The 22,905-nt window shown below is 32.7% G+C and overlaps 3 protein-coding genes, 1 long non-coding RNA gene and 1 pseudogene across 10 annotated transcripts; 4 read left to right on the forward strand and 1 right to left on the reverse strand.

Annotated features, from left to right (window-relative positions):
- Positions 1-295: 295 nt before the first annotated feature.
- Positions 296-2,203, forward strand: LOC114412441 (probable sugar phosphate/phosphate translocator At3g11320). Its single transcript, XM_028376341.1, has 2 exons — positions 296-1,205; positions 1,817-2,203. The coding sequence occupies exons 1-2, from the start codon at positions 816-818 to the stop codon at positions 2,090-2,092; spliced, it is 666 nt and encodes a 221-aa protein (XP_028232142.1). The 5' UTR covers positions 296-815; the 3' UTR covers positions 2,093-2,203.
- A 765-nt stretch (positions 2,204-2,968) lies between these two features.
- LOC114412442 lies at positions 2,969-5,996 on the forward strand. 7 transcript variants are annotated; one of them, XR_003666744.1, is made up of 6 exons: positions 2,969-3,356; positions 3,444-3,582; positions 3,824-3,926; positions 4,860-5,150; positions 5,241-5,307; positions 5,762-5,996. It is a non-coding gene; the product is annotated as an uncharacterized LOC114412442 (long non-coding RNA). The 7 variants fall into 7 exon arrangements; XR_003666745.1 differs by lacking the exon at positions 5,762-5,996 and adding an exon at positions 5,441-5,703; XR_003666741.1 differs by having other exon boundaries at positions 4,860-5,307.
- Positions 5,997-6,951: 955 nt separating this feature from the next.
- LOC114411249 lies at positions 6,952-12,469 on the reverse strand (annotated as a pseudogene).
- Positions 12,470-17,353: 4,884 nt separating this feature from the next.
- LOC114411250 lies at positions 17,354-18,631 on the forward strand. Its single transcript, XM_028374989.1, has 3 exons — positions 17,354-17,921; positions 18,228-18,329; positions 18,408-18,631. Exons 1-3 carry the CDS (start codon positions 17,354-17,356, stop codon positions 18,629-18,631), a joined length of 894 nt encoding a protein of 297 aa, XP_028230790.1.
- Positions 18,632-18,730: 99 nt separating this feature from the next.
- On the forward strand, positions 18,731-20,027 carry LOC114411251. The gene is made up of 4 exons (XM_028374990.1): positions 18,731-18,998; positions 19,247-19,365; positions 19,478-19,732; positions 19,815-20,027. Exons 1-4 carry the CDS (start codon positions 18,731-18,733, stop codon positions 20,025-20,027), a joined length of 855 nt encoding a protein of 284 aa, XP_028230791.1.
- The last annotated feature ends 2,878 nt before the right edge of the window (positions 20,028-22,905 follow it).

The following is a 22,905-nucleotide window of genomic DNA, read 5'->3' on the forward strand; positions in this document are numbered from 1 at the left end:
TATTATTTAATAGAAAACTTCTTAAAATGTTTAAATGCTACTTATCACTACTAAAAAAACATGTTTTACGACGCGTGATCTACGACGGTTATTATAGAATCGATTTAGAAGGTGATGCGGTAGCATTTTTGTAATTATTGTAAAAAAATTACATTTTATGACGCACATTCTAAAACGGTTACTAAAAACCGCCTTAAAATGTTATATGCAATAAAGTTCACGACAGATTTTTGGTAAAGACCGTCGTAATTGGGGAAAAAAAACAAGCGCGTGCGCAGAACCTCAACTCCCAATTTTATTATTATTATTTCCCAGAAATCACTCTCTTCTTCTGCACTCCTAAGCCTCTTCGTTTTCTCTCACTAACCCTAGAAGCCCATCCACCTTTGGTTACTGTTTTCTCTAGAAAGAGAAGCAGTTGTTGCTGAAAATGTACAAGAACCAGCTTCAAGAGCTAGCCCAACGGAGCTGCTTCAACCTGCCTTCATACACGTCTATTCAGGAAGGTCCCGATCATGCGCTAAGGTTCAAGGCCACTATCAACTTTAACGGCAAGATCTTCGAGACCCCTCACTACTGTTCCACTCTCCGTCAGGCCGCACACTCTGCCGCCGAAGTCGCTCTCAATTCCCTCTCCCATCGTGGCCCCTCCTATTCCCTCGTCACTAAGATTCTCATGAGTCATTGCCGCTTCTACTTCTAGGGTTTTTTTTTCTTCCCCCTCTCCTTAAGCTTTACAAGTCAAACTTAAACCACCATTAACTGAAAAACCGCAGGAAGAAGAAAAAGATCAAATCTCAGAAGGGTTAAAAAAAATGAAGGGTTTGAACAACCGGTTCTTCACGGTGGGGTTGTGGCGACGTGGTACTCTTCCAACATTGGCGTGCTTCAAGTACCCAATCTTCCTGACCATGTGCCACATGAGTTACGTCGCCATAGCATGGATGAAGGTCGTGCCTTTGCAGACCCTTCGATCCAGGGTGCAGTTCTTCAAGATCTCTGCCCTCAGCCTCGTTTTCTGCGTCTCCGTTGTCTTCGGGAATATCTCTCTCTGCTACCTCCCCATGTCGTTTAACCAAGCCATTGGCGCCACCATGCCCTTCTTCATTGCTGTTTTTGCCTACCTTATGACGCTCAAGAGGGAGGCTGGGCTCACTTACCTCACGCTTGTTCCTGTTGTTACTGGAGTCATCATTGCAAGTGGGGTATGTATTGTCACATAACATAACATGACACCCTTTTGATTCTTTTAATGTTTTTTTGTTAATTTGGGTTAATGGGTTTGTTTCTGATGTGATTTCAGATTGGTTCAACATAAAAATAACATTTTTTAAATGTCTTCTGATATGGGTGTTGTGTGTGTCTTCTTCTATTTGGCTATTATTAGGGGGAACCGAGTTTTCATCTGTTTGGATTTATTATATGTGTTGCGGCTACGGCTGCAAGGGCTTTTAAATCAGTGCTACAAGGGATATATGACTTCATGTCAATTTGTTCTATCAGCATAGCATTATATGTGTTGTAGATTACAAAATGGGACTATAGAAATACCCAACCCAAGCTTGTTTCCCTTATTTTTATCATCGCTGATAAATTTATCATATGGTTAAGTAGTGGTGTTCTAAAACAAGCACCTTAGAATGCACCTTAGAATGTTATATGTAATAAAGTTTACGACGGGTTTTAGGTTTCATCTCTGTTGTGACTTGTTGGTATATTTGTTCATAGCTGTCAGTGTTTGTTTTTCATCACTGTTTGAATTAATCTTGCTTCGTAGAGAGTATTACTTATTGAAATCATTGTTATGCTTGTGAAGGAACAAATGGCTAGAGTGGCAAAGGAGGAAGAGAGGGGTAGTCCTAGTTGGGGTGCTTCATTTTTTACGCAGACAACACAGGATGTGGCTAGAGCTGTTGCCGCTGCTGTGAATTCTCAAAGGCCATGTGTGGTATATGCATTCAAAAATGATCATGGTGGCAGCCAACTTCAAAGGCTGCAGTATCAAGTTAAATATACAAATTTAAGTTGGTTGATACTGTTGGATTTTTGGTCCTTGTTTTTGAATGCTTTTTTTGCTTTGTTCTTCCTTTAGCGGTTTGGCCTTATCATCAGTGACTTGAAAATTCAGTTGTTTCCCCTTTCACGTTAGACATCAAAGCTACACGTGTTTGTTCTTACATGTCATTATCAGTGTTTTTAGTTTTCTGCCTTTTATTTTCAAAGCACAAAAACTCATACTAATTCCTTGGAATTGGATTCTTCTCGGACATTGATACACTCTCTCAAATTTGATGGACCATAAGTCTTGGAAGGAGCCGACAAAGCTGTTTGAAAGCATCGTGGCTGCTGGACTTCATCCTAGTAAGGTGTTTTTTAAAACAATATTATTGTTATGTCTACTACAACTTTCATTGGTTTCCGTTCTGAATCTTAGTTATGTGTTAGCATGTATCGGTTTCATGAAAACTTTACATTTCATTTTTTTTCCAGGTTTTATCGTTAGATTTGTCATTTTCTTGATTTCAACCCAATATTTTAATGTCCAAAATCAGCTTGCAAAATAATGATCTAAATTTTTATAACTTCTTGTTTAGAGTTAATAAAATATTTAGTATTTAACTATTTATTGATGTACAGTTATGTATTTTAATATTGCTTGTGAAACTTTCAGCTTACTGCTTATCATGAGAGTGATGCGATAGGGCCAATTCATATTAAGTAGAATCCAAGTTCTGAATTGCAGTCCCGTATTGATGCAGAGGCAAGTGGTTTGAACCTATCTCCTTATATCATTTTGAATCTTTTGATATAGTGGATTATTTATGATTTTATTTTCTGAGATGCATTTACGTAAAATAATTCTCACAATATTTTCTAAATTTAAATTTTAAATTAAATTTATATTAAATTTGAATCAAGTTATATATATATATATATATATATATATATATTATTGTCATTAATGAATTTCAAGAAAAATGTAATAGAAACTTAATTTGTTTGATGAGTTTATTTGTCTCTTATATGTACCTGGTTGTGTGTTCACTTCATTTCTTTTGTTAAATTAATTTGTTTCATCTTTGGGGTAACAGATAAACACCTACAATGGCTTCTATTGTGATGAATTTACTCCAAATAGTCCCTATATATAATAAGAGGAGGGTAAACTTTTTTTTTTAATATGACACTAAAATTTAGAAATGAGGAAATGAAATATTATGGATGGCATAACTTTCTGTTAAATATGAAGGTTTACAGAATTTGGAGGTCCAATTCACAAAAGACTTGTCCAGGATTTGGCATTTGCAGCTGCTAGATTTATAATAAGAGGAAGGTCCTTTGTAAACTACTACATGGTTAGTTGGCTTAAACTGATTCAAAAATCGATGACGTTGGCATCTACTCTTGTAAGTAGCCTAACTTGTCTTTACATTTACTTGTAGTATCATAGAGGAACCAATTTTGGACGAACATAAACAGACGTAAATTAGAAATTACTACTTTGGAATCTGTCATTGCTCAGTCACATGAAGGGCTTAATCGTTACAAAGAAGAGAGAGACAAGTTACATGGGGAGAGAAAGTATGTAACTCCTCTTTTGTCTAGTTTTTTTTTTTCTTTTTTAAATTTCTATGTAGACTTTTTACTAGATGAAAGAAGAAATATTGTTACAGTGAAGAATGCATACACCGAAAGTATAGGATGGGGTGCCCCCCTTAGCAAAAGTAGAAAGGAGAAACATAGTAAACTGCAAAAGTATATTATTTACTACTTTTCATAGTCAAGAAAATATTTCTTATGAGTTTAAATTGTTACTTTATAGGTCCCTATGGGGCAAAGAGAATAAACTTACTGCTGAAATTGATAAGCTGAGAGCTGAAGTTGAGAAGGCTGAAAAGAGTCTTGATCATCATGCAATTCCTGGTGTGAGTAACCCCTCTTTCTAACATCTCCTTTTGTATATGCCATTAAATTGTCAAGAATCCTTAACATGGTGTATTTGAATTGTGAAAAATATCTTGCTCAAAAAAACTCACGGTTTGAATAAATAGATGATAAAAATGACAACTTGCGAGTCATGGATCAACTTGTCAAGAATCCTTATCATGTCATAAAAAAATAATAGAAAAATCACCCGTAATTTATTTTAATAAGCCATATTTAAAAAAAAATATAATTTGATTGGACAGCCATCTATTGAATTGATAACATTAAATTATTTGACAAGAAATTTAAAAATATAATTTATTAAAAAATTATACATGATTATTTGTCAAATTTTTTATGACATAACAAGTTAATAAATTATCAATATTATTACTACATTAATTAATATTGTTACTTAAAAGTATGAACTAAAATAAAATAAAAAAACTTTAAATACTTCACGTAAAAAAAATTATATTTTAGTTTAAGAAAAGGTTTTTTTAAGCCTATGGATTATAATTCCTAACCTTTCTATAATGCAATATCTGCATGTTAGACAAGTACCAAACCTAAGCTTCGTACATTATAGTTAATTTTTTATGATCTCGTTAGATGCAGCGAGTTTTGCGCTATGCTCTTTGCCTAATGAGATTTAGAAAGTTGCTGAGTTGACAACATATCATTTGCTAGGATAGAATCCTCGTATGATAGACACATTGTTTTGATCGAGGAGAGACACACTGTTTCGCCATTGGCCCCCAGTCCCCTCCACCTTCCTACTTTGATATGCACTTTCTATAATATAAATTTGATATTTATTTATTATTCCCATGATAATTTTGTATAATATTATCACTTCATTTTCATTTTTTATATGCTTACCCTGAACAAAGTAGCCATAGTGTTAGTGAGTCCCATTGCTGATGTGGCAGTGCAACATTGGCGAGGAATCAACATTCATAATTGAATATCTCTTGTCAAATTTGGTCTATGTACATTTTCACTTAACAGACATTTGTAAATCAATTGTATCTCTTGACAAATATTGTCTGGTCTTCAACTGTATATTTTATGAGTGCTTCATAGATAAGCTCAATGAGAATGGGAAGATTACGCACAATTTGTTCAAGTTTGAAGCAAATATTTAGCAGTTAGTCAACTCTGTTACCATGATCAAGGATATAAAAAATGTGAAGTTTGAGCCATTCAGGCTCATCATTCAGGTACCTACCCTCCTATTTTATCATTACATATTTGTGAAGTTAGTGGTTTCATTTTGGATTTCTTTTGTTATTGATCACCACACGTGACAGTCCAAGATGAGTAAAGAATACCCAAGTCATCACTCAAGTACTGGATTGTAGTAGATACGGTCAGGAGGTATAAATTAGTAATTATTTTTGAATAAATAGAATAAGTCATGTGAAGATTGGTGAAGCTATTCATTGTCCTGTCTTGGTGTTTGATTCATATGTGTTGAATTTGCTTGTTTATCATCACTTCTTCAATGCAGCTTTTGGATTTAGCATTTCTCCCTATCAATTTGTTTTACACATTATGAGGATTATCAATATGCTAAACTTCTATCTACCGAAGAACATGTAGAACTGAGAACTTTTGAATATATGGTGGCTATATCTTTTTCTATGTACATAGGCTAAAACAATTCATCATGGGTGTATGTATTTATTTGATATATCATTTATGGAAGACCACTAGCTTGCCAACTGCAATGCCAATTGAAGATAATTGTAAAAAATTGGATTTTGGTGTATTGCTTTGTTATTAGTTATGGTCAAATTCAATGACATAGTAAATTGTCTATCATTGTTAGATGGAATTCCAATTTGCTGGCAAAGTTGTTTACTCTGCAGTATGGATATTTGTCTTTTCACTATTCATGGAATTGTTGGGCTTCTCTACCTAGAAATGTTACTGTCGAGGTGTGTTATACTGCACCTTTCAACCTTTGAATATGGGAATTACTTACATTAAATATGTACCATATGTTTTTGTGTAATAACTTAACAGATGGAAATTATGAAATATGGTGGATGATTATTTGATGAGCTTGCTTTTTGCGTGTTTGTTAAAATGAACCAAAGGGACCATTATATTAACTCATAAGATAAAATTAGGTTTTTGGACTAGGCAAGCTCTTGCACAGCTGCCAATGGAGAAGCATGTTAATTTATAATAATCATGGTATTTAAATACCATGATTGTGAAAATAAGAATTTTGATTGAATGCATTTGGTGACGCTGATAAGTCGATGAGATCTCTGATGAGATATAGTGGGTTTGCAGGTAGTAAGTCATATATGCATTATGCATATATATATACAATATGTGTTGTATACACTATAAAGTTAGAATAGGAATCTTCGTGGTTCGTTACAATTTGCTAGTTAATGATTATACACTGCCAATAATACCAAGGTTCATGTAAACATTTTGTACCAAAACATTTGTAATTGTCATTCATGAAGAAAAAGGGAAAAAAAATAAAAATTCAACATCAGTTATTAGGATAACCGATGTTGAATTCCCGAATATACTACATCGATTATCTGGAAAACCGATGTAGAATGCTTTGACCTTGGTTGCCTATTCAACGACGTTTAACGGCCAAAATCGATGTAGAATGACGGATATTCTACATCGGTCAATTAGACAACCAATGTTAAATTATCGCTTTCTACATTGGTCCATGCCAAGAGACCATAGTAGAATTAACGCCATTCTACAACGGTCGTGGCCAAGAGACCGTAGTAGAATTAACACCAATCTACATCGGTCTTCGCAACCGATGTAGAACACTTATCCCCTTTTACGACATCTTCTACAACATCGGTCCATAACCGATGTAGAATGACCAATATAACCAATGTAGAATGACCATTTTGTGATAGTGTATTAAATGACCAGTTAAACAACTTGATTCCACTATTGAAGATGCTATAAGTGGAGGAAAATCTGGGAGTATGGTAAGGAGCGCCCTTATGCATGCCAGGGCTCGATATTCTATTTGAGTTCATCAATTTTCAATTAAGAAAATAGAATTCACAGAACAATGGAACTCATCAGTCCTCACAATGGACAAGTAGTACACACTTAGTGCGAAGAGTGAAAGAACAAGCTGAACATTGGGCAATTGAAGTGACGCTGAAGAACTATAATCTTGAACACCTGTCTGAAGCTGCAACGCATACTCCAAGTCCCACAACACATCAACCATGGTTGGCCTATCAGAACCAACTTCTTGCAATCATTTTTCTATTGTCTCACTAAATTTCCTTAGTGAGTTTTCATCTATATGGTCCTTCATGGAAGGATCAATTATCCTTTGGAGCATCCCCTTGTTTTTCCAAAGCATTCCCCATTAAACCAAGTTTATCTGTTCTGCTGGAAGCAATGGATCAAGGGTCGGTCTTGCACATAACACTTCCAAAAGAGCTACCCCAAATGATTAGACGGTAAAATTTCGAGGGTTTCCTAGATTCACAATTATAGGAAACTAACAGAATCTTGAAACCTATGATTCTCACAAATAATAAATAAACAATGCATACCTTTCTCCATAGTGAGACCTCTCTACGGTGTACTTTGATTTCTTGAAAGAGGAGAGAAACAAGATTTCACTCCCTTGACTATTTTTTTTTGTCTCTCTACGTTTGTGATGACTAGAGATTAGAGAGAACATTTTTTTGTTAGGAAAGAGACCTTGTTTCACATTAGTGGGTATTAACCCCTTTTATAATCATTACTTCCATCAAGTAATAGTTATCTTTAGAAATTTTTCCTATTTAACTCAATTACAATTTAGTCTCTAATTATTAATTATTTATTTATTAGTCCTTACATAAGTCACATATCTCTCATATGAGACATTAATTCTAACATTCTTCCATTTAGCTCATGTGACATTACTAAACATTATGGACTAAATAAATAAATAGCCTTAACTAACATAATGTGCATTAAAATGACTAAACCGTTCTATACATTGGGTACATCATAATTTCATGATTAAGAATATGAACCAATTCGAGTCATGACAGTTGTACATCACTTAATTGACATAGTCCCTTCCATGTACTACAAATTAATCTTCTCCTTAATATGATCATTAGTTAAGAGTACATAATTGGTCCAACATAATGTCTTTATTTAAGACAAAACCTGTTAATATTACTCTAATACAAATATGAATGCAAACATAAAGAATATGTAATCAGAAACATATCATAAATGAGCTTAGAGTATCAGTAAAATGCATAAGTTAAATTATATTTAATGATCATCAATAACAATAATGTCCATACTTTCAACATGTTCTATAAATGTCTTGGGCGACAATCCCTTTGTCAAAGGGTCAGCTATCATAAAGTTGGTATTAATATGTTCTATTGACACTCTTTGTTTCTGAACTTTTTCCTTCACGACAAAGTACTTCAATTTCATATGCTTAGCACCCTTAGAGTACTTTTCGTTCTTAGAGAAAAATACTGCTGCGGATTTATCACAATACATTTTCAGTGGCCTAGCAATATTGTCGACAATTCCAAGTCCTGAAATAAAGTTTTGCAGCCAATTAGCCTGAATTGTAGCCTCAAAACATGCTACAAAATCAGCTTCTATGGTAGATTCAACAACAACTGATGCATACGGAATTACTTTCATTTGTTTTCGTTCCATATCATTTATATGACATTATGCGAGACTAAATTTGTCTCCTTTCTAAATTGGAACAGGGGATGCTGAACACCTTTCCATCCTGAACCTCTCTAGTACTTTATTGATATATGTTTTTTTATATAAGTCTAACAATCCTTGTGATCTATTATGGAATATTTCTATCCCTATCAACAACATAAAGAATTAGAAAAATAACCTTACTCCCACTAACCTTCAGATATATCCATCTATTTACTGTATTTTTCTTAAATCCAAAGGAAATAATGGTATCATTAAACTTCAAATACCATTGGTGGGAGCCTTGCTTAAGATCATATATTGATTTCTTTAATTTGCACACCATGTGTTCTTTTCCTTCGATCAACTGAGAACCCTTTTGGTTGGTCCATATAAACATTATTCTCTAAATCTTCATTAAGAAAGGCAGTTTCACATTCATTTGATGTAGCTCCAAGTTATAATGGGCTACTAATGTCATGATAATCCTGAAAGAATCCTTTCATGAGACCAATGAAAGCGTCTCTCAATGTCATCTTTATGAGTAAATCCCTTAGCAACAAGTCTAGCCTTCTAACGTTCAAGGTTGCCATAAGAGTCACGTTTAGTCTTGAAGACCCACTTACAACCAACTCTCTTATAGCCCTTTGGCAATTCTACAAGGTCCCAAACACCATTATGTTTTTTGTAATTTATCTTTTCTTTCATGGCATTTAACCACTTCTTAGAATTATCACAACTTACAGCTTGTGAAAATGAAACTGGACCATTACCATTAATGTTTAAGTCTATTTCTGTTTCATGTAGGTATACCACATAGTCATTCGAAATAATTGGTCTTATTTCTCTTTGAGACCCCCTAATGCTACTTCTTGTGGTTCTTCCACAATAGGTTCATTATTGTGTTGCTCTTCATTATTGTTTTGAACAACAATTAAAAGAGCAATCACCTTATTGCTAGAGACACAAGCTAAAGGGACTTGCACTCTAACTTTTTTAATTTCTACATCTCGTGGAACTGTACTCCCACTGATTTCACCATTTTCAATGAACCTTGTATTTCCAGTTTTGATCATTCTCATACTATGATTAGGACAATAAGACATATAACCCTTTGACTTTTCATGATAACCAATGAAATATCCACTGATTGTTCTTGCATCCAATTTTATTTCTTGTTGATTATAAGCCCTTTTTTTCCAGGCAACCCCAAACATGCAGGTGCCTTATACCAGGTGTCCTATTCGTCCATAGTTCAAAATGTGTCTTTGGAACTGCCTTACTTGGAACCCTATTCAACAAATACATGACAGTTTTTAAGGCATACATCCACAAAGATACAAGTAATGTTCTATTAAAGTTCTATTATGCCTTTACAATATACCATTTTGTTATGGTGTACCGGGCATTGTGTATTGCACATAAATGACACGTTTCTGAAGGAGTATAGCAAATGGACTTGGGCGTTTCCCAGTTTCATTGTATCTTTTGTAGTACTCACCATCTCTATCAGACCTAACAACTTTCACCTTTCTGTCTAATTGTCTTTCTACTTCATTCAAGTAAATTTCTAAGGCATCCACTACTTGAGATTTCTCATGCAGTAAGTAGACATAACCATAACATGAATAGTCATCAATAAAGGTGATAAAGTATCTTTCCTTTCTGAAAGAATTAACATCAAAAGGTCCACAAATATCAGTATGCACAATTTCAAGAAGCAGAGTGCTTCTTGTAACTCCTTTCATTGTATGTTTTATTTGTTTTCCCTTAATACAATCCACACAAATATTTAGATCCGTAAAATTTAGATCAGGAAGAATTTCATTCTTTATTAGTCTTTCCATCCTTTCTCTAGAAATGTGACCTAAACGTTTATTCCACAAGAAAACAGATCATTCATTCACTAAACTATGTTTAGTGCCAACATTTTGAGTGCTCTCCCACTAAACCCATAAACTCTTTAGCATTATCGATCTTTGGGAGAGTTGTCTTAATATTGTTTGTAACAGTCATTCTCATGAATATTAGGCTGAGTCTGTTAGATCTTTCCCAAGCTTTATAATGGACTTTCTCTTCATAAAAAAATTCACATAAGTGTTTTGAGACATAAAACACATGTCATACATATGATTCATTCAGATAACGATCAATGTATATTGATGATCTCCTTTGGGTGATACATCAATACACAACATACAAACTTGATGATGCTAATAAAACTCTTAACATTATTTGGAAATTAAATATGCACCAATTAGTAGTACCTATTAGCTTTGGGTATATAAATAAAATCACACAAATCGCCTACAATTATATTCATTAATTATAAGAACAACTAATCAACCTTTGGGCGATCCATAAATGCCTTATAACAATGAATTTCAATTACCCATAAACCAATAATCATATAATTTAGCATCCATTATTTTATGAGTAATTGAAATAATCATTAATTTGGAATTAAATAACTTTATAAATTTGGTCACTTTGGTGACTAACAAATTCATCATACATTTAATTCCAACCAAATATATGACATGCAGATACTTATTGTTATTAAAAATTCATAGTCATTTTATTAATTTCATTCCAGACCATAAAATAATATTCACATTTATTTGTCTTTTGCATTCAAGCACGTTCAAGTAAATATGTAGCATATATATATTTATTGCTACAGATAATTTCAAAGTATTCACGTTAATTTAATCCCAAGACATAACCTTTCAATCCTTTAATGGCATTTAATAATAATATTGGAAAAAAATGAACACATGGGATTGAGAATAACAAAAAGGGAGTTGGAATAGCAATTCCAAGACGGCGGCAGACTTTTCAAAGAATAACTTACCACAAAAACAAGTACAACATACAAATCATAAAATTGGAGAGGTAATTTTAACAATCATAAAATTTCATACTTGGAGCGGACAAAAATCCATAAATTTTATAATTAGGGTTCATGCATAATTGGGAGAAAATAAATCATTCTTGGAGAATCATAAATTTCGTAGCACATATTCTAATACAACATGTAAAATTTTAAGGGTTTCGTAAATTAATAATTATAGGAAACCAACAAATTCTTGAAACTTATGATTTTCACAAAATAATAAATAAATAATATGTATCTTTCTTCATGGTTCTCCGATGTACTTTGATTTCTTGGGAGAGGAGAGAAACAAGATTTCACTTCCTTGACTATTCTTTCTGTCTCTTTACGTTTGTGATGACTAGATTAGGGATAATACTTTTTTTGTCAGGAAGGGAACATTGTCTCATATTAGTGGGTATTAACCCCTTTTATAAAATCATTACTTTCATCAAGTAGTAGTTATCTTTAAAAACTTTTTTTATTTAACTAAAATACAATTTAATCTTTGATTATTAATTATTTATTTATTAATCTTTATACAAATAATATGTATCTGATGAGACATTAATTTTAACATAGACATCAGATTTTTCTGTCAGCTTTTGCCACCTTAAATATTCAGGTTCAAGATACCCCAAAGGCCAAAATCAGCAACTTTAGCAACATGGTTCTCATCAAGCAATAAGTTCGAGGACTTCACATCATGGTGAATGATTCCCCGTACCACTACTCCTTTGTGAAGGTAATGAAGACCCTTGGCAGCTCCAATGCAAATTCCAAGCCTTTGATTCCAAGACAAGCTTGGCAAGTTTGTATTGTACAAATGGTCCCAGAGTGGCCCTTTTTGCATGTACTCATAAACCAGTATCTTCTCGAACCTTTCATCGCAAGGTGCCTGTGACGAATCTTAGACAAAACCATGATCTCTCTCTGAAATTCTGGAAGGCCTTGACCTGACCCGTTAAGAATTATTTATTAAATTTATTATTTATTAAATTATAACCAGTTAAGAATTAAAATTATTATTAATATATATATATATATATATATATATATATATATATATATTAAAATTAAGATGATTCATAATTCCAATCTATGATATGATAATATGTTGGTTTGATTAATTGAGATCGTCATTTGAATATTAAAAATAATTACTAAGTAACATTAATTTTAACAATTATTACATTATTTTTATAATTTAATATATAATGTGATTTTTGTTAATCTCACATTTAAATTATATTTATATATTTATAAAATTTTGTATCAAAATTAAATAATAATAAAAAGATAATCAAACAATCTATATTTTAATATATTTTAAAATGTTTATATATATATATATATATATATATATATATATATATATATATATATATATATAAAATAGTGAAATTAGACGTTAAAATGGATAATTAACATAATTTACTTTACAATTTTAATAATTAACAATCAGATCCATTGACGAATAATTATGTAGTTACTATTTTATCATTAGCATAGTTAAAAATTATAAGTTTTCTAAAAATAGATAATCATTATATATTTAATTATAAATGAAAAACATAAAAGATTAAAATACAACGTTGTATCTATAATATTTATTTATTAAATTATATATATTACGTTCTATATATATAATGTTTAACAAAAACAAATGGGATACTTATATTACGTTCTATACGTATGATTTTATTTTTATTCAATAAAAATTATTCGATTAAATGGAATATTATTTTTCACCAAAAAAAAATTATAATTATAATATAAAAAAAATATTATTCATCTATAATTAAGTGAGATAATTTTGGTTAAAAAAGACTTCGATAACAGGAAAAATGGTTAAGAAAATTATTTTTTTATCCTTAAAAAGAGCGGAAAAATTGAAATTATATACTTACCTTCACTTCTACTTTTATATATATATATATATATATATATATATATATATATATATATATATATATATAAATGTAATAAAAAATTATGTAAATTTTTAGTTCATAAACTTTTTTAAAATTCGAGTTTGAAAAAAATTTTGACGGGTTAAAGTTTCTAAAGTTTCCTTTGCAACTTTTGATCTCTGCTGTTAGAGAGTGTCGTTAAATGATGATTGAATCTTTTTTAAACTAGTGTCTGTGGACTAATTGAATCAGCATGGGACTCGAATAAGGAAGACTTGCCCAGGTCAACTCATCATATTTGATTTTTCATCTTATTTTTTTTTCGAAGAATGAACTAAGAAGGCTACTAATAATACAGCCAAATGCCAAGACTATAATGTACATATATGAAATTTCTCTTCAGAGGTATGAAATTTTTTCACAAGTCTATACTACAAGTATATATTTTGTCCTGACCTTCTCGGAAGGAAATGAACAGACAAAACAATTAATTAATAACAAATGTCAAATTTTTTAAATATAAGAAAAACAATTAATAATATTTGATTACATGTCATATAAATATTGGTCGAGACTATAGACCTATAATGGTTCAGGACCACCTAATGATTTCTCTGGAGTACAATAAATTAGTTACAATAAAAGACAGTTGTCTTTGTTTCCACTAAATATCTCGAAGGGTTCATACTGGGAGACTGATGATTTCGTCAGCCCTAACCCTTCAATAAAAAGCACATCTTAGCATTTTTTGTTTGGAAAAAAAATAGAGAAAAAGGAATTTATGATAAATGTATTTCACATTAAAAATGAGTGATTGATCCAATAAGTAGTTCCTTAAGTGGTTCTTTACAATTAATAATCAAGACCTTGAAAACAAACTTTTGAATTGAAAAAATAGAAACACAACTTTAGAACTACTATTTTGTTTATTCCAAGAGAGGAATCAGACTATGATACACTACTAGAAAAGCAATTTTCTACTACACACAATCTAAGACGGTTCTGTAGAACCGCCTTAGAATGTCATGTGGTAGCATTTTTGTAATTAACGAAGTTATAATTAATATTTACGTCGCAAAATCTAAGACAGTCATAAGGAACCAGTCTTAGAATGACACATAATGACAATTTTGTAATAACGTTGAATAAAGACAACAACAGTCTTTGTTGATGACCGTCTTCCAAAGATTTTAAAAATAAATAAAAGAGACAACACAGAATTGGGAGTAGAGGATTTCTCATTCACAACCAAAGCAGCAGCGTCCAGGTACATCCCCTTCCTCCGTCAAACCCACGCCCATTTCATTCTTCTCAATTCCCAATTCCAAATTAGGGTTAGGGTTTTCACAATCTCGATGACCTTCTCTTCTTCCTTCACCTTTCAATCCCTATTCCACTACCGCTACTACTGCTCCCTTTGTCTTTGTCGTTGTCGTTTGTAAGGATTAATCAATTAACCTATCGAATGTTTCAGTATCTTCTTCTTCTTTTTCTTCCACGGACCTCTCTCACCCTCAGTCTAACTTGTCCCTCGGATTTTCTTCCTCCCACGCCTCGCCGCCTCCTCGCTCTGACCCGCTAGTGCCGCTACAGCTCATGGAACCACAGACGGAGAATGGCAACTTAGATGTTGAATCGGACGACGATGAGGACAAAGAAGTCAAGGAGTTTCTCATTCTAGGCGACTCAATGTGCCTCAAGAGGCGAAGAGATTGCGACTCCTCATCCTCCTCCTTCGCCGCCAAGAGGGTTTCCATCGAGCCCGATCTCGATGCGCGTAAGGCCGTTGTGCGCGCGTGGGGTTGCCAACCCCTCTACATTGGAGTTGTTGACGGCGGTGTTTAGAGTAAGTTTATAGCTGGGCACTTATTTACTAATTTTGATTTTATTTTATTATTTATTATTATTATTTATTTCATTCTTGGTTCTGTTTCTAACACTCTGATTTGGCTCCATAGGAAGCAAGCAGTGACATCAAATTGGTTCTGGAGAAATTGGTTCTATTTCTTTTGCATATATTATGTTATACCTGCTGCTATTGTGTTTCTTAAGTATGTTTTTGCTTCATATTCTCATTTACTCTTTACTTTATCAGGAAAAAATTAGGAGGAAATTGGGGTTTTGCTTGGTAGACAATGTCATTTATCTGATTATCTCCTTATTTTTAGTGTGTGATAAAAGAGTAAGGAAAGAAATGATTTCTTAGGGTTTATATACACACTGTTTTATTTTACTTAAAGATATCACTGCCTGCTTTCACTAAAATATTTTGTTTCAAAATGTCTATAGGACACATAATAGCTATTTGATAATTGAATTTAGATGGGGCAACTGTATTGTACTGCAATTGAGAGCATGACTTCAATTTACACCCAATTACCACATGCTTGGGCTTTTTTTCATTTTTTCTTTCAAAAATGATGTTTTGTTTTATTTCAGATCATGCCATGCCTATGGACATGGTCATTGTGGGTGATGAGAGAGGCTCTTTTGACTTTGTACACAAAAGTGGGAATGATTCTAGAATCATTTGTAGTAAAAGAGGAAACATAGAAGATGTTGCTCTTGTATTTGCTTAGGACATGGACAGGTCTCTGGGTACGTCTTGTTATCTTTTTGGTAGCCCTTGCAACCTGATGCATGACATTCATGTAACTGCTACAGTGCATACTACCTTATTTCATTGTTGAGGAATGTATTGCCTTTTATGAATATATATAATTTATGCTGGAGAAAAATGTATTGTTAATCAAATAAATTTTAAAAAAAGATAAGTGAGGATTCCCTTCAAGTTTGATTAGACATGTCTATAAATATCTTTTATTTTTCTTTCTCGAAAATGGATAGAAACTAATAATGCAATTGCTTAAATTGAGTCTTCTTTTTATCTATAACATCTCTTGTTAACTCAGATTTGTATATAGTATGATAAAAAAAATAATTGAGCAAATAAACCAGATTTGAGTTCATATATATGAACTTAAGGAATAAAAACCAGATTTCAATAAAAACCAGATTAAAAATTCAAAATATCTATGATGCCTTTCATAGTTTGTGCTTTTTACCAGTTCAAATTCAAAATATCTATGATTACATTATCTGCCTACTCACACAAGAAAACCAAATTTGTATTTGTATAATTGTATTCTTTCAATTGCATAATATATTATCTGATTAGTTCAAATACAAATATATATGATTAGTCTTCTTTTAATTGCATAATTTAAATGAAATTTTAAATATATATGATTAGTTTAGGTCTTTTAGTTAACAAACTAGACACCTAATCTATTGAGAGGAGGTTGAACTAAGGGGCATGTAAAACTATCTGAACAAGGCTTCTAAGTAATTGTAATATACAGTGTTGTTAAATGGCGGCCATGGCGGATTTTCGTGGTGGTTTTTTGAAAAAACGCCACCGAATAGCGGTGGCATGGCGGGTTGGGAATGGTGGCGCCATGGCGGTCATGGCGGTTATGGCGGCGTGACGGAAATGGTGGATTTTTTTTTGTCCGCGGTAGGAGTTGGCCTGACCTGACCCAACCCTACTCGGTAATTCATCCAAAAGCACAACCCTCCCCTCCAACTAAAAGCGCACCCAGCCGCGTCCCCCCCGCACCCAGCCGCAATGCCCCGCAGTCTGCACGCAGCCATGACACCCCCTGCACACAGAATGCAGCCAACAGTGACTACCTATGGCGACGACGAGCACCGGCATGAACGACGAGCAACCACATTAAGGCAGTCAACATCGCGGGTGAAGTGGTGCGGGCCAACTTTCATTTTTTTAAAATTTTTTTTTACTGTTTGACACCCTTTTTTTCTGTCTACAACTTTTTTTCCTTTTTCTATTTGACACCCCTTTTTACGTTTGATAGTCCCATTTTTATTTTTTTTTCTATTTGACACCACGATTTTTTTTTTCTGTTCAATCCTCTTTTAAATGGCTGAACCATCATCCGATGCTGCTACTGCAAGTGCAACGAGGAAAAATAAGGCAGACCCAGGCTGGAAATATTGTCATTCTCTGGTGGAAGGAGATACAAACACCATTGTTTGTAATTTCTGTGGAAAAATCACAAAGGGAGGAATAACCAGAGCCAAACAACACCTGATTGGGAAGTCGGGTAACGTTGCAGCTTGCAAGAAAACTCCACCAAATGTAGTCGAAGAGTTGAAGGAATATATGGCTACCAAAAAAAGTAGGACCACATATAGTACTTCTGGCAGTGGTAATATGGCAAATATAAGAGATTTTGAATTTGGTGAACCAATTGGATGTGACGAAAGTGAAGAAGATGAGTTTGCAGACTCTTGTAATGCTGCTGCAAGTGTAAAGACAAAGCGTGGGACTAAAAAAGGACCAATGGACAAATTTTGTAAGAATCCAGAAAATGCAATCAATCGGAGAAAAATGGAGATGTTGAGGCAAATGAACATAAGAGAGTCATTGGATAAGAATGAAGTATTGAAGGTGCATCAACATATTGCTCGCTTTTGGTACCAAGCAGGTTAGTCATTCAACCTCATTAAATTGAAAAGCTTTGAGAATATGGTTGCAGCCATTGGTCAATATGGGCCACATTTTCCCATTCCTAGCTATCATGACATTAGAGTTCCACTCTTGAAGAAGGAAGTTGAATATACTGAAAATTTGATGAAAGGCCATAGGGAGCAATGGGTCAAGTATGATTGTACTATTATGTCTGATGCATGGACTGATCGGAAACAAAGATGCATCATTAATTTTTTTATTAACTCTTAAGCTGGTACCATGTTTTTGAAGTCTGTTGATGGCTTTGATTTTGTAAAGACAGGTGAAAAGCTTTTTGAGTTGCTTGATGCCATTGTGGAGGAAGTTGGAGAAGAGAATGTTGTTCAAGTTGTAACCGATAATGGGAGCAACTATGTTTTAGCGGGTAAGTTGTTGGAGGAGAAAAGGAAACATATTTATTGGACTCCTTGTGCAGCTCATTGTATTGATTTGATGCTTGAAGATATTGGGAAGCTTCCCTTGATAAGGAAGACAATTAGAAGGGCAATTAATCTAGTTGGGTTTATCTATGCCCATTCTAGTACCTTAAGTTTGTTGAGAAATTTTACAAACAAGAGGGAATTGGTGAGACAAGCTATTACTAGATTTGCCACTTCTTATCTAACTTTGGAAAGGCTCCATAAAGAGAAAGCCAATATTAGAAAGATGTTTACTTATGATGAATAGACCTTGAACAAGTTGTCTAAGGAGCCTAAGGGAAAAGAAACTGCAAAGGTAGTGCTCATGCCTTCTTTTTGGAATAGTGTAGTTTACACTCTTAAAGTCATGGCTCCACTTGTGAAAGTGCTTCGTCTTGTGGATGGTCAAAGGAAACCAGCCATGGGCTATATTTATGAAGCAATGGACAAGGCAAAAGAAACAATTATCAAGTCTTTCAACAACAATGAAAGCAAGTACAAAGATGTGTTTGCAATCATTGATAAAAGATGGAATTGTCAGCTTCATAGGCCATTGCATGCAACTGCCCACTTCTTAAATCCAGAGTTCTTTTATGACAACACTAACTTAGAGTTTGATTTTGAGGTCACCAATGGTTTGTTTGAGTGCATTAAGAAGTTGATTTCACAATTTGATGTGCAACAAAAAATTCTAACCGAGTTGCATCTTTACAAGATTGGTGCTGAACACTTTGGTTCTGACTTTGCAATGGCTCAAAGGAAAACCCATTCTCTAAGAAACTTTTACCATATGACAAATACAAATACCATACTATTTTTTTATGCATTAGTGTTATAATTCAGAATTCTAAGTTATGCTCTTGGTTGGTAATTGGCATTGCAGCATATTGGTGGCGAATGTTTGGGTCACAAACTCCAAATTTGCAGAAGCTAACTATTAAAATTTTGAGTTTGACTTGTAGTGCTTCAGGATGTGAAAGAAATTGGAGTGTGTTTGAGCAAGTAATTGTGACAAAACTCTAACTATAATTTTTAATTTTATTTAATTTTGATGATCAAGTTTTATTTGGAGTATATTTGAGATTGAAATCAACATTTATTTGTTATGTTGTAGATTCATTCCATAAAAAGAAATAGGCTTGAGCACAAGAGGTTGCATGATTTGGTGTTTGTCAAATACAACCAACTATTGAAGCAAAGATATAATGTAAGAGATGAAATTGATCCAATTTCTCTTAATGATATTGATGTGTGCAATGAATGGCTCGTGGGAGAGATGGATCAAGATGATGATAATGATGTTGGAAATGATTTGGTATTTAAAGATGATGACGCTCTAAATTGGGCAACTGTGTATCAAGCTTCGGGGGTTGGAGAGTGTAGGATGTATACTAGGCGGAAAAAGCAAAAAACAACAAGTGTTGCTGCTGCCCAAACTTCTAAAAAAACAGGCAATGGTTGTTGGATCTTCATCAAGGAAGCAAAAAGCAGTCCAAGAAAATGATGAGGATATAGATTTTGAGGAGAATATTGATCTTGAATCTGAAGAAGAAGAATTTGTGGTCAATTTTGAGGCGTCTGATGGGGAAGAGGGAGAAGGAGATGCTCCATTACCATATGATAACAACGAAGATGATTATGTTGGGATTGGAGAAGATGATTAGAGCCTCAACCTTCACTTTGCACTTTGCATTATGTTTTTATCATTTTATTATTTTGAACTCTTTAATGAGTTTATTTGGTGTTGGTACTTGATTATTGTATGAACTCATGAAACTTTTTTACTTTATTTGAATGCAATCTTTTGTTTTTTTTTTCAATTTCAATGAGTTTATATATATGTATTTTTTTTTGTCCGCCATGACATCCGCCATTTTCATCGACGCCATCCGTCATATTTTTATGGCGGATTTTTGGCTTTCCACCATGAACTGCCATCCGCCATTAACAACATTGGTAATATAATATCACCTGCTTTATATGTCACAAGTAACAGACGTAGCAATCCACTATAGCCATCATTGATTGTACAAAATTCATTGTAAACTTTCTTTCATTGGCTTACCTACATTTTTCCTTATACAACTTGCACAACAGGTGCCTACTAGATTCAGGTTCATATACTTGTCTAAACACCAGTTGCCTTCTATCAAGTCCAACGATGCTAGACATATAAGGCATACTAGTTCCCTCTTAAAATTGGGCAGAAAAATTTATTATATAAGAGAGTTAATCATCGTTGAACTTCTGCTCACATAATTAGTGGTGGATATTTTAAATACTTTATTAGGTAATTGATGTTTTTCTTCTTATGCTCTGAAGAATTCATTCAAGTTGTCAGCATCTATGTGCTCTAACATACATTTGTTTGGATATTAGTCATTAGTCTTCTTCATTATTATAACTTAATTTGGACAGCAAAATGCTTAAGAAGGTTGTTTCATCTAAGTCTAGGTTGACTGAGACAAAGTTTAAAAATTCTTTTGCCTTTTAAACATTCTTTTCATATTATTTGTCATAAAATGCCTCAGATTATGAATAAGAAGATTATTTTTTAAAAATTCTCATACCATTCATTTGCCTTTTAAACTGACAATTTGTTTTAAAAAGCCCTTTTAAACTAATTGTAATAAAAGGCATTAAATTGCCATCAATATTCTTCAAAGATTATTATAATTGTGCACGTCTTGGCTTCATATGTGCTATCAAAATTCTTGAGTTTCATTATTCAAGTTATTCCACAGAATGTCTATGATATGATTTTTCTTGTTTTTCTTTTTTACAAATGAGATTTTTCGTTTTGTTACTATAGGAATGGGGTGATCCTAGAAAGAAGGAATTCTACTTCTACATGAAATCATATTCCCCCGTTGATAACGTGAGAACCTTATGGTTGTGCTTGATGCCTTGTATTCTTTCATTGGCTATCATTTATTTCAGTCCGAGCATAATTTTTATTTTCTTCTGTATGAAATGAGCTTTAAATCCTCTCATTTTCTGTAGGTGAAGGCACAAAATTATCCACACATTCTTGTTACAGCAAGATTAAATGGTAAGCACATTTGATTCATGTCACTAAACTGTTTTTGTTTTGAACTTTAATATTTTGAACTTTTTATTATGTTGAAGAATTTTAATCTCCTTTTATGTGTTAGATTATGCTTGTTTGCTATTTTTTTTATCATTTATACAATGTAGTCAAATTCATATAAAATCTTGTATCCCCTGCCCGTACCGATATCCAATATAAATACAGTGCCCATATCCATGCAACATAGTCCATATATAAGAATTTGTATACGTAACAACTGGGCTCAAGATTAGATATCTAGATGAACAATTGGGTTATAGCCTATGAAAAAGTTTACAACACCTATAGGTCCAATCAATGTGAAGTGAAATATGAAAATAGAAAAAGAATAGCAATACATAATAAATAAATAAATAAAAAGGAAAAAGAAAGGGAATCCGGGGAAAATGATCGGAGCAAGAGTATTGTTAATCTAATAAGGAAAATGACCCACTTGGGTAATAGACTGTTTCTTTAATTTTTATCAATATAAACGAATGTTAATCTAATAAGGAAAAACTAAGAACATAATGTCACGTATGGATAAATATTAAAGCAATTTGATTTTTTATTCATTGTTAAATTAATACAAAAGATAAAGAAGAGAATAAGACTTTGAATAATGAATATTTTTGTTAGATGTAAAAAAAAATAGAGATAACACTTTTTATATAAATATAGTAATTAAGGTAATTAGAATAAGTATATAACACGTAAATAAGATAATTAGAATAAGTATATAACACCTGTAAAATTATTGTAAATACTAGTATATAACACCTAAATAAGGAATCATTAATGTTATTACTTATTATTGTAAATACTAGTATATAACACGTAAAAAATTATGTATATTTTTCTTTTAATATATTCATCATTAAAATTTGATTTAATAGTCTAATTTTATTGTTTTTATTTATAACAGTAATTAAGTATTTGTACAGGAGCCTCTCTATATGTACATATGAAATAAGAACTTTTTTTATTGTGATAAATGAGAACTGGAAATATAAACCATTATGTAATATTTCAATGAGAAAAATTTTAAAAAAATACATAATTTTTTAAGTAATTATGTCACTATCAATTAACTTTTATTTTTGATCATCATTGTTTTGTTATACTTATCCAGTTTAGATTTATAGTTTTCATTTGTGCGTGTGTTTGGATGAATTTAGCTTCCTATATCTAATACTAATAGTTAAGTTTCTTCTAATTGTTATTGGCATGCCGTATATTTTGGACTAAGTTGGCTTATTATATTATAAACAATTGGATCGATATTGTTTTTCTGATTCCTCATAACTTATTTGAGCATTATCTGAAATTTCAGGCCTCTGTTAAAGGAGGTGTGGGTGGGAAGAAAAGCTTTAGAAGGTGATTTGGAATGTTGTACTTTGGTCCGTATATGATCACTTTTGGAATGAAATTTTTTCAGAAATGGTTGGTGTGACTTAGTTATATATAGTGAT

This window comes from Glycine soja, chromosome 5 (assembly GCF_004193775.1).
Source record: "Glycine soja cultivar W05 chromosome 5, ASM419377v2, whole genome shotgun sequence".
In the NCBI taxonomy this organism is placed as follows: Eukaryota; Viridiplantae; Streptophyta; class Magnoliopsida; order Fabales; family Fabaceae; genus Glycine; species Glycine soja.

What these genes read in the sequence shown, in the direction of transcription:
- LOC114412441 (XM_028376341.1), top strand. Translation starts at nt 816, where the DNA reads ATGAAGGGTTTGAACAACCGGTTCTTCACGGTGGGGTTGTGGCGACGT. An exon ending in GAGTCATCATTGCAAGTGGG is followed by an intron (nt 1,206 to 1,816) that starts GTATGTATTGTC and finishes ATGCTTGTGAAG; the next exon opens with GAACAAATGGCTAGAGTGGC.
- LOC114411250 (XM_028374989.1), top strand. Translation starts at nt 17,354, where the DNA reads ATGGCTGAACCATCATCCGATGCTGCTACTGCAAGTGCAACGAGGAAA. An exon ending in TCGCTTTTGGTACCAAGCAG is followed by an intron (nt 17,922 to 18,227) that starts GTTAGTCATTCA and finishes TTGTAAAGACAG; the next exon opens with GTGAAAAGCTTTTTGAGTTG. An exon ending in GAGCAACTATGTTTTAGCGG is followed by an intron (nt 18,330 to 18,407) that starts GTAAGTTGTTGG and finishes TGATGCTTGAAG; the next exon opens with ATATTGGGAAGCTTCCCTTG.
- LOC114411251 (XM_028374990.1), top strand. Translation starts at nt 18,731, where the DNA reads ATGGCTCCACTTGTGAAAGTGCTTCGTCTTGTGGATGGTCAAAGGAAA. An exon ending in TGATTTTGAGGTCACCAATG is followed by an intron (nt 18,999 to 19,246) that starts GTTTGTTTGAGT and finishes TTGGCATTGCAG; the next exon opens with CATATTGGTGGCGAATGTTT. An exon ending in CTGTGTATCAAGCTTCGGGG is followed by an intron (nt 19,733 to 19,814) that starts GTTGGAGAGTGT and finishes CTAAAAAAACAG; the next exon opens with GCAATGGTTGTTGGATCTTC.